The 12,337-nt window shown below is 45.2% G+C and overlaps 1 protein-coding gene across 1 annotated transcript in view; it reads left to right on the forward strand.

The window, feature by feature from the left end:
- Positions 1-3,182: 3,182 nt before the first annotated feature.
- LOC307169652 (uncharacterized protein) overlaps positions 3,183-12,337 on the forward strand; it is a gene marked incomplete at its 3' end in the record, with an annotated part of 320,630 nt that continues 311,475 nt past the window's right edge. The window contains exon 1 of the mRNA XM_079890383.1: positions 3,183-3,440. Within this exon, the coding sequence (XP_079746509.1) occupies positions 3,188-3,440 (253 nt within the window). The 5' untranslated portion in view covers positions 3,183-3,187. The remainder of the gene's footprint in view (positions 3,441-12,337) is intronic.

Below are 12,337 nucleotides of genomic sequence, written 5' to 3' on the forward strand. Positions count from 1 at the left end.
CAGCTGAAGTGAAATAAATGCAATATTTGCCAAATAATACACAGATGTTTCAGAGACATTTTCATTCAATACTTTATGTACTGCTTCATACAGCGTCTGTTTGAACAAGAATAAAGTTCAACATAAGCTACTATCAATGAAGTGGAGTCTACGTTTTTTAATCAGTTTTAATTTGATAAACATGACACAATATAACATCGCAACTACATAAAAAGAGTGTTCACTGTTATAAAAAACTGATTTGAGAGCTTTAGAGGAACTAAAGGTGTTCGAATAAACACGAAACACACGTGATCGTTGTCATGCGGTGAATCCGGCCAATCGTGGAACAGCTGTGTCATCATCAGCCCTTGTGCAGCCGCTCTTGAGAAGCTGCGCTGGCTGAGTTCTCCGGCTACTCTCGAATCGCTCTCGCGGTACTTTGATGGCATACGTCACAGTCACGTGGCGTCGGCGCTGCATCAAGTCGGACAAAATTTCTAACCGGCATGCACTGCTTTAAGTCAGCCGCCGATCGGTCTGCGCAGAGCTGCATGAAGTCGAACAAGCCTAACGTCTCTGGCACGTTGCATTTCTTCTATGCCTGGAAACGTCGCTGTCTACGTGCTCGCAACATTGTAACAACGTAGAATTGTAAGAGGTGACAGGGCTGTAGCAACGTTGTTGCACGACATTCAGCAACTGAGAGATGACGTATTGACAATTTTTTTGTTTTTATGCTAGATAGGCCTATACTGTAGATATCCCCTATCAAAGTCCTTTTAGGCAAGTCGTGCCACTCGGCCGCCATCTTGGCAACGCCTACGGGCAGCTATTTCGGACTAACAAGACCAGGCTCCTATCTAAATGAATGGGCAGAGAGTCAGAACTGCACTTTCACTGGTCACTGGGACATAAAAACTGCATGTATAGAAACAGCAGTAAAATATGATAAAAATCGCTGAAAAAGTTTGATGACTTTGCCCCAAAATAAGGTTTAAAATGCCTTTTTCCCCACAGGTTATACCTTTACTTCATTTACGTCTCTATCCAGAATGCCGGTGTTGTGCCAAGCACTTAAACAATTATATGTATTTAAATGTCTGAAACCTAAAATAAACATTATGTGGTTAAAACACTGAACAGTTGTGATATAGCCTATGACAAGCGCTGAGCGCGTCCGTCTTTGGCTCAGCGCCAGCCACAGCGCGAAAGCACAGGTTGAATATGGCAGTTATGTCACGTCACTCTACATTCGCTCCTTAGTGGTCAGCTGCTGACTGTTAAAAGCAGATGATTGGCTTTCCAGCGGGAGGGGCGGGACATGTGCATACAACCGCCATCTTTGCCGTTACGGGTTTTCCTTATATAGTTGGATTGAGGATTGAGGAAGTGGCATGTCTCATATAAATTGTCTCTGCCCCCATTTAGCATTTTATGTTTTGAGGTTAATTTTTAATTAGTCAGATGTTAGATAATTATATAGTTTTTTAAAATATTGTTTATCCTTATTATTATTTAATGGGGCTATCAGTAAATTAGCCTAATTATAATCAACACCTGCAAGTGTAGGCCTACACTTTGAAGAGTAAAAATTACAGAAGGTTACGTTAATTCAACTTTATTAAAGGTCCTGTCTTATGCCCCTTTTCACAAGATGTAAAATAAGTTATAACTGCTTGTATGTGTCTGTTATTAATAGCCTACAAGTCTGCTGTTTAGGACCAGGTCCGAATGATGATCAAACATATACTGATGAGTTTAATAAAGTTTATTGTACATCACACAAAAGATGAAGCGTCAGTTTTACCTCAGAAAATCACCGTAAGAGCTGAGTAAACACAGTAAGTTGTTAGAAGTGCGCAAGTACATAAACGAATTTCGGTAGAGTTGAGGGAGCATTTTCTTTAAAAACAAAATAATTCCACCTCGTCTTCAGCGGCTGCCTCAGATTTCGGGAGTAAATAGAGAGAGCTATGTGGATTAATACATCCAGCCACACAACACCTACAACGCTTGGGAGACATTCTCGTCAGTGCAGCAGCTGTGAACGCGATCAGGGCGGGTCTATGTTAAAACGGCAGTGTCTGTCAACACTCGTGGGCGGGGCCTGTGCTTAGTGACGTCACTAAAACAGCATTCTGAAAACAGGTCGTTGGGAGACACTGCTGATGATTTATGGGGATTAATAAAAAAGGAGTGAGTGGATTTTTATCACTATTGGCTGGTTGTGTACACACACTGCCAACACACATTTATGTCCAAACAGCATGCAAAAGTGAATTTAGCGTAATAGGGGACCTTTAAAACTAACTGCATATATGGTAATCAAATTGCACTTCCAAAAGTCATAGGCTACATTTGTGAAAAAAGAAAAAAAACTAAATAAACGAATATACAAATTTCTTTTAAGTAAAATAAATAAAACATAAAAAGCAACGATCAGAACATTTAATGAACAAAACCGGTTCTGTACAGTCCAGGAAACATCCACAAATCCAGAGGAGGACTAAATAGCAGACAAATGAAATGAAAAACTAAAGTAAAGAACTAAAGTTCTCAGTATATTTTCCTGCTTTTTTGTCCTTAGCCAATCACATGCCTGATTGTGGGAATCACGGTATTATTACTCCATACTTTATTCATAGGGATCGATTCCGCCTATAATCTCTTTTTTTTTAAGTAGCGTTGTTTGGCTTCATTATTAAAGGAGAACTCCGGTCAATTTTAACATTGAGCTCATTTTTTTGTAAATTTGGAGTGCTGTCAATACAGAGAACAACGACAAAAATCGGTGTTGCCTACACCGTGTTATCCTCTTTTTAAAATTTACACCCTGTTGACTTCAATGGGGCAATATTTAAACCTGCTTTTAGCCTCTTAACATCCTTGATGTGTCATTACAAGTGCACAGGTCATGTGAGTGATTCCTTCAGAGTGAACACGAGTGAATCTGACTGCAGTAGATGTGAAAGAAATGGATAAAAATGATGTTATTTAAGCCAGCGCAAATACCTGTGTTTACATCCTGTTTTCGGTTGAAGTCCAAAGTAGTCGATTGTCGAGTTCACGCGCATAGGTTTAGTTACCTATGATCACACGCGTCAACTCGGCAATCGACTACTTTGGACTTCAACCGAAAACAGGATGTAAATACAGGTATTTGCGCTGGCTTAAATAACATCATTTTTATTCTTATCTTACTGAAATGAAGGATGATGATGTGATTCAGTGGAGGTTTGGAGATAAAAACACTTTAATAGCTGAAATCAATAAACGGGCCGACAGAATCACTGTATATGATGATGTTCTTGATGGGAGATTCAGAGACAGACTGAAGCTGGACAATCAAACTGGATCTCTGACCATCACAAACACCACAACTGAACATGATGGAGATTATCAACTACTGATGTTTCCAGGAAGATTCTCATCAAAAGTATTCAATGTTTCTGTCTACAGTGAGTAGAGATCATTAGTCTTGTCCATCAAATATTCTTATTTTATTAACTATTTGCATATTGAATTTTTAGAAATCTTTTTTTTTTAGGTGGCTCATTTTCACCCTAGAAGATAATTTGAGAACTGCAACATATTTTCTCATTAATACTCAAAGTGTCAATGCGAGTGTTAGCCGTGATAAATACTGATGATTACCAAATATTGCGTTGCTTACTCTATATTACTTAATATAATTCGCATTGCTTTCCTTTTTAAAGTTTTTTTTTTTTTTTCACAATCCTATCTTTATTTGATTGTGGACTTTAGAAATGACTTCTAATCACACTGAAAGGTTCTCACATGTCTTGTAGTGTTATTATTGTACAGATCAGATGTCTCTAATACTGAAGCTCCTCTATGGCTGAACATGACATATTTCTCTCAGATAAGACAATAATTCTGCTGTCCATTTGCCATATGTATTTGCTTTCCTTTATTAATAAAGTTTTCTCACTCTGAGGTTCAAGAGTCTCTCCATTTTTATTACATTATGTTGAGCGCCCCCTGGAGGAATACTAACTTTATGTATTTTAACAATTTCTGCACTACTCTAGCCTAGAAATCTAGACGCACCCTAGTGGCAGCAAAATGTATTTCGCAGCCAGGGGGGTCTAGCAACTCTCAATAGACCTTCTAGCTGCAAAAACCTGAATTGGGTCAGGCCAATCACGTCGTGTATAGAGTAGGCGGGGACGGGCTTAACATATGACGACAGAGTTGCGACGGTTCCCTGCTACTTGAAAACAAAGAATGACGGCTGCTGGAGAACAGTCTTTCGAATCGGCTTTGGCCGCGACTCTGGAGGACTTGGAGTTAAGTTTTTCTTTGAGAAAAGAGCAAAGAACGGCACTGAAGTCATTCTTAAAAAAAGGAAGATGTGTTCGTCGTTTTGCCGGCCAGATATGGCAAAAGTTGAATATCAACTAAGCTCCGCTGTTGGGAAAACGCTCTGGTTGGTTGAAGCGCTGTCCTATTGCGTGAATGGAATTTGAAAGACAGCCGTTTATCCCGCCCCTCGGATTAAACCGCGTCTATGGTGAGTTTCTAGACCTAACATCTTGATGTAGGTCTGGCTTGCCAGGCTAGCACTACTCCACATAGGCTATAAAACTTTACATTATTTTAAACATTGGGTCTCATTCACTAAAGCAATAGTTTTATTTTTTTGCATTTATTAAATTATTTTTGTATATCTGCAAGACTTTGAATGTAATTCTTGTGTACATTATGTGTGAAGGTACTGCGTGTAATCGACCAGTCTCTGTTATCCCGTTTCCATCTTAACGCTGCTGGTTCTCGTGCCGGAGCTGGACTCACGTTCGACGGGGAGCTGTTAACTTCAGACTGCCGTCATGCATTTCACTCATAACTAGGGTTGCCACCTATGTCTGATAAAAAACCTGGACATATCAATGACCTGACCGACCGCTTTGCTCACAAGTGAAAATGTCCATTAGACCCACAAGACAAAATTGGCCTTTGTGCAGTAAGATTGTGCATAGTCGTGACTCGTGAATATTTTAAACATCTCAAGTATTCTCACTTATCTTACTTAACTTATAGCTTACCTGATTGCTTAGATACTGGTGCTTGTGCTTGCTTTTGCTTCCTCTTTTCTAAAGAAATAAGTAGAGGGATGACATTAGATTTGCATTTACCATACCTTAGCCACATCTATAGCCACTTTTATTTAGCATGTCTCAATCAGACATTGGAATAAAATAAAAAAATCAAACATAAATAGGCCTTAGCTTACCTAGTCTTCCATCTATACTTGGCGTTTCCCTTTGCTGCAGCTATCAGTGGTTTCTGTTCTTCAATGAATGTCTTGAATTCAGTGCATGACAATTTGAAATTCAATCTGACCTGAAGCTCAGACTTCACCATTGCAACTGACAGTCTGTTTCTTTTATCGGACCAAACATCCTCCATATGACTGAACACTCTTTCTGCATAGGCATTACTGACTGGTATGGAAAAAACAAAAGCAACTACTTTCAACAGCTCGGTGGATTCAGTTGCCTTGCTAAAAAAATAGGCCCACTTTCTGTCTGGGGTAAGGTCTGTTGGAATGGTGTGCAAGACCTCATTCAGAATGACTACATCACCATACAGCTTGTCTTCTTCAACATCCAGGGCCAGTTTTTCCACTAAAACTTCCAACTCTGACCACTGGAGTGCTTGTCCATCATGAAGGCTGAGACAGCCAATGTGTGCAAGAACCTGGTCATTGAAGTCAAATTTATCCTCAAGATACAGCACTGCCTTCTCAAAAAATCTGTCCACCAGGCTCCTGAACTGTTCCTGTTGCTGGGGTAAAAGGCTCCTCAGTATTTGTTTTGCTTTGCTGCCATAGAATTTGTCTGTGCGCCTTGCGATCAGCTGACTGCGCAATCGGTTCATCACAGAGTAAACGTCAATCACAGTAGCACTGTCACTCTCGAGCACCCTAATAGATGAATCAAATTCTTGCATCACATTGTGCATGAATGCAAGGGTACATTCAGCTACATTACAGTCTACATTTTCTCCATCACTTGCACCACACACAAATGTCCAGATGATACTTGGGCAGTCTTCCTTTCCCAGGGATACAAAATAAGACTTTAAAGCTGGCCAACACTCTAAAATCCTCTGTATCGCTGGCAGCAAAGACAGCCAGCGTGTAGGGACATGCCTCAGAATCTCCCTGTATTTTGTATGAGTAAATTCACAGAAGTCCTTAAGCAATTCCACTTTTTTAGCAGAACAACTGAATTCACTATACACCTTAAGCACAAAGGCCTCCACGTCACAGCCTCCAGCACTAAAGACACGATTAGCTGCTTTGACAGTGTTGTTTATGATGTGACACTTGCAATTGCCCTTCACAATTTGTGGGTTAGCTTCTCTGAGTTTCTGAAAAACTGAGTTGTGCCGACCATAATTAACTGATGCGTTATCTGCACCATAGGCACTGATCTGGCTGACTGAAAGTCCATTGTTCTCAGTAATAGACACTATTTGTTTGAATATGGCTTCACTAGATTCGTTGGAGTCGTCGTAAAAGTCTAACAATCCATACTTCACACCCTCGGATGCACAGAAATACTGGACTGTGTAGGGAAACAATTTTGTGTGCCCAGAATTGGATGCATCAGAACATACCGCAAAATAGTGCGCTTTCTGCAACTCTGCTGCTAATCTTTGCTGACTAAATGGTGCCAACACATTTTCCACTAAGGCCTCACTTTTAGTTCTGCCACAAGACATTTTAGTTGCAATATCAGAGTCACTGAATATTTTTGCACTGACCTTGTTCCCACAGTCAATTGACAGGTAGCTGTGGCCATGTCGCACACCGTGATAGGTAGCTGTTAATTCGGCGACAGTAATTTTGTCCTCTGAGTTTTTTGTAATCATGAATGATGAAATTGCCTTTGTTTGTCTGGTTACTTGAATGCGACTCTGATGTTTCTTCGTTTTAGCATGGTCATCCAAAGCAGTTTTGCCTTCATGTTTAACCAGAATTTTAACTGAGCATTGTCACGGTTCATGAATTCACTGGTTTCTTCGTGTCTCGTGTATTTGTTGTTTTGTGTGTGTGGGTGTGTGTGAGTGGGCGTGGCTGCTCGTTCAGTTGATCAGCACTCCACCTGATCTCATTCCCCTCATCAGCTACCACCAATCATCTCTGCTATATAAACTCATCGCACTCTCCTTTCCCTGTCAGATCGTTGGTTTTGGTGTCCTCAGTGTGTTGTCGTCGTCAGCTCTTCCGGTTCCAGTTCCTGTTCCAGTTCGTGTCCTGTTCGGTGTTTTCATGGTGTTCGTCGTGTTGGATGTTCACTTCACTGGATTCACCGTCACCTGTCTTCACCTCCACGCTGACCATCAAGTCCCTGCGCCACCAGCCCACCCGTGTGTTATTTCTGTGTCTTCTGACCTACAATAAAGAGTTTACTTGCATATTGCTTCCGCCTCTGAATTATGACAGAACGATCTGACCAAACGATGGGAGCAGCAAGTGGATCCTCTACGCTTGATGACTTCATCAGAGTAACCATTTCTCGGATAGAGGCTCAAGAGAGGACATCTACGGAGTCGGGTCGGGCCATTCAAGCTCTCGTGGCGCAGGTGTCCGAGCTCACCCAGCAGCTTCAACATCTACGAGCTCCCACTGCGCCACCACCCACACCGGCCGCTCCCCCAGTTCCACCATCAGGCGCCTCCCAGTCAGAACCCCGTCTACCGGTCCCTGAACCCTACAGTGGTGAGCCGAATTTTTGCAGAGCTTTTCTAACTCGCTGTACTATGCATTTCTCTCTGCAACCCAGAACATTTGCCACAGAACAAAGCAAAGTGGCATTCGTACTCACACTGCTGACTGGGAGGGCAGCTCTGTGGGGGACGGCGGTGTGGGAGAATCAAGATCCGTGTTGTGCCTCGTTCCAGACACTCGCCGCCGAGATGAAGATGGTGTTTGACCGCGCGGTCGCGGGAAGAGAAGCAGCACGAACCCTGGCGGATCTCAAGCAAGGAAGCAGATCCGTATCAGATTATGCCATTGAGTTCCGGACCTTGGCGGCTGAGTGTCAATGGAACGAGGAAGCGCAGTGGGACATGTTCCTGCATGGGCTGGCTGACCGCGTCCTGAGAGAAATCTACGCGTTGGATTTACCCGCTACACTCAACGGACTCATCGACCTGGCGCTTCGCGTGGATTCTCGTCTCTCTCGTGTTGAACGGATGAAGTTACCGGTTCGGGCTTCAACCACCGTGGAGACCACGCAAGCCAGCGGCGGGGACGCGGTCAGCCCCGTCTACGATCACGAGCCCATGCAGGTCGGGCGAGCTCGGCTTTCCCGGGAGGAGAAGGAAAGGCGGAGATCCCAGGGCCTTTGCCTGTACTGTGGGACTGCTGGTCACTTCGCTTACAACTGCCCGGTAAAAGGGCAAGCCCGGCAGTAAATCTGAGGCTACTGTCGGGTGGGATCTCCGCTGAGAAGACCTCATCAACATCAACTCTCCTTCCGGTAAGACTTAGATGGTCAGCCAACACTCACGACTGTCTTGCACTTTTGGATTCCGGGGCAGAAGGTAACTTCATGGACTACACATTCGCTCACAAGATTCACGTTCCCCTGTTACCACTCACCCATTCCATTGCTGTGCACGCCCTCAACGGTCAAGCCCTTCCCACCATCGCATTCACCACTGGACCCATTACACTCACTGTATCCGGCAATCACACAGAGACTACCTCATTTTACATCCTGGACTCCCCCCTGGCACCTGTTGTTCTCGGTCACCCCTGGCTAATCAAGCATAACCCCAAAATTGACTGGCAGCAGAGATCAGTGTTGGAGTGGAGCAGTTTTTGTCATGAGTCCTGTCTTGCGTCTGCCTGTCCGTCTGTTATTGTTTCTGCTTTTCAGGAGGAGGCAGTGGATTTATCAAACGTGCCCACGGAGTATCTGGACCTGAAGGAAGTGTTCAGTAAGTCTCGGGCTGCTTCTCTCCCTCCGCATCGTCCCTATGACTGTGCAATAGATCTACTGCCAGGTACGTCTCCGCCTAAAGGCAAACTTTACTCTCTATCTATTCCCGAGAGGGAGGCCATGGAGAAATATATTTCTGATTCTCTGGCATCCAAATTCATCCGACCTTCCTCTTCTCCTGCGGGGGCGGGGTTCTTTTTTGTGGGGAAGAAGGACGGTTCTCTGCGACCTTGCATTGATTACCGAGGGCTGAATAACATCACGGTAAAGAATACTTATCCTTTGCCGTTGATGTCTTCAGCCTTCGAGAGGTTGCAGGGAGCGTCGGTCTTCACAAAACTGGACTTACGTAACGCTTATCATTTGGTCCGCATCAGGAAGGGGGATGAATGGAAGACTGCGTTTAACACCCCCAGGGGGCACTTTGAATATTTGGTTATGCCTTTCGGGCTGTCCAATAGTCCAGCAGTCTTCCAGGCACTCGTCAATGACGTGCTGAGAGACATGGTCGATCAGTTCATTTATGTCTACCTGGATGACATATTGATTTTTTCTTCGTCTCTCCAGGAACATGTTCAGCACGTCAGACGAGTGCTTCAGAGGTTGTTAGAGAATGGTCTTTTTGTCAAGGCGGAGAAATGCGCTTTTCATGCACAGTCTGTTCCTTTCTTAGGGTACATTGTGTCGTCTGAGGGGATGCGCATGGATCCTGAGAAGGTTAAGGCTGTGGTGGATTGGCCAAGTCCAGATTCCCGTAAGGCCCTACAGAGGTTTCTGGGGTTCGCCAATTTTTACCGGCGGTTCATTCGCAATTTCAGCCAACTAGCCTCACCTCTGACCGCCTTGACCTCCCCCAGAACTACGTTCAGGTGGTCAGACGCAGCCGAGGCTGCGTTTGCCAAACTGAAAGGCCGCTTTGTTTCAGCCCCCATCCTAGTTACCCCTGATCCATCACGTCAGTTCATGGTGGAGGTCGACGCGTCAGAGGTGGGGGTAGGTGCAGTGTTATCCCAACGTTCTCCTACAGACGACAGAATGCATCCGTGCGCGTTTTTGTCTCATCGTTTGTCCCCTGCCGAACGTAATTATGATATTGGTAACAGAGAGTTGTTGGCAGTCAAGTTAGCATTGGAAGAGTGGCGTCACTGGTTAGAAGGGTCGGGGGTACCTTTTATCGTATGGACCGATCATAAGAATCTGGAATACATTAGAACCGCTAAAAGATTGAACTCTAGGCAGGCTCGGTGGGCACTTTTTTTCGGACGTTTTGACTTTACTCTCTCGTACCGCCCGGGCTCCAAAAACATCAAGCCCGATTCTTTGTCACGTATTTTTGACCATTCCGATCGCCCGTCTACTCCCGAGTGCATTTTTCCGGAGTCCCTAATTGTCTCCACACTCTCATGGGAGGTCGAATCGAAGGTCAGAACGGCCTTAGAAGGGGTAACGCCTCCGCCCGGTTGTCCACCGAACCGGTTATTTGTGCCAGAGCAATTACGGTCCAACGTCATTCAGTGGGGTCATTGTTCCAATGTGGCTTGTCATCCAGGAGTCAGTCGTACCACGTCTTTAGTTAAGCAACGATTTTGGTGGCCACGTATGGCTCGTGACGTTCACAGTTTTGTTTTGGCTTGCTCAGTTTGTGCCACTGGTAAGACTTCCAATCGACCCCCAGATGGGCTCCTTCAACCGCTGCCGATCCCTTCGAGACCCTGGTCCCACATCGCTCTAGATTTTATCACCGCCCTCCCACCCTCTCAGGGTAACACGGTAGTTTTGACCGTGGTGGACCGATTCTCGAAGGCGGTCCATTTCATTCCCTTGCCCAAATTACCCTCAGCCAAGGAGACAGCGGTAACAGTCGTTGACCACGTCTTTCGGCTACATGGCCTCCCGACAGACGTGGTCTCCGACAGAGGACCCCAATTTGTGTCCAAATTTTGGCAAGAATTTTGTAGATTACTGGGTGCGACTGTTAGTCTGTCCTCAGGGTTTCATCCCCAGAGCAATGGCCAAACTGAGAGAGCCAACCAGGATTTGGAGAGAACGTTGCGATGTTTGGTCTCCAAGAATCCTTCCTCATGGAGCCAACGACTGTCAATGGTGGAGTACGCCCACAATTCGTTACCAGTATCATCTACGGGCCTATCGCCGTTTAAGTGTAGTCTAGGTTACCAGCCACCAATTTTTCCTAGTCTGGAATCCGAAGTCGCGGTCCCCTCCGCTCACGCCTTTGTCCAGAGGTGTCGCCACACTTGGACTAGAGCCCGCGAGACTCTACTCCAAGCGGGAGCGCGCACCAAGGCTAAAGCCGATCGCCACCGGTCTAAGCCTCCCGTATACGTCGTTGGTCAAAAAGTGTGGCTTTCTACTAAGAACATTCCTCTCCGCTCCGTCTCTAATAAGCTAGCTCCCAAATTTATTGGCCCATTCACTGTCACCAAGATCATTAGCCCGGTGGCAGTCCGCCTCAAACTCCCTCCAGTGTACAGGAGGATTCATTCCGTCTTCCATGTTTCCAAAATCAAGCCCGTGTTTCATTCTCAGTTTAATCCGCCCGTCCCGGTTCCCCCCCCGCCGCGTCTCGTAGAAGGGGAACCTACGTATTCGGTTAATCGCATTCTGGACTCAAGGCGGAGGGGACGCGGATTCCAGTACTTGGTGGACTGGGAGGGTTACGGTCCGGAGGAGAGGAGTTGGGTTCCTGCCAGAGACATCCTGGATCACTCTCTTATCGATGATTACAATCGACAGGTAAGGGAGTCTGGGGACGCCAGGAGGCGTTCCTAGGAGAGGGGGTACTGTCACGGTTCATGAATTCACTGGTTTCTTCGTGTCTCGTGTATTTGTTGTTTTGTGTGTGTGGGTGTGTGTGAGTGGGCGTGGCTGCTCGTTCAGTTGATCAGCACTCCACCTGATCTCATTCCCCTCATCAGCTACCACCAATCATCTCTGCTATATAAACTCATCGCACTCTCCTTTCCCTGTCAGATCGTTGGTTTTGGTGTCCTCAGTGTGTTGTCGTCGTCAGCTCTTCCGGTTCCAGTTCCTGTTCCAGTTCGTGTCCTGTTCGGTGTTTTCATGGTGTTCGTCGTGTTGGATGTTCACTTCACTGGATTCACCGTCACCTGTCTTCACCTCCACGCTGACCATCAAGTCCCTGCGCCACCAGCCCACCCGTGTGTTATTTCTGTGTCTTCTGACCTACAATAAAGAGTTTACTTGCATATTGCTTCCGCCTCTGAATTATGACAAGCATACGGAGCAAGTAGCATATAGTGGATCGCCTGGTGTTGGCTTTAGCCATGTGGAGTAATTGTCATTTTTCATCCAGTCATTATTAAAGTAGGTCGAACGTTTCATTTTCTTTTTTACTG

This window comes from Squalius cephalus, assembly GCF_949319135.1.
Source record: "Squalius cephalus genome assembly, chromosome: 13".
Classification (NCBI taxonomy): Eukaryota; Metazoa; Chordata; class Actinopteri; order Cypriniformes; family Leuciscidae; genus Squalius; species Squalius cephalus.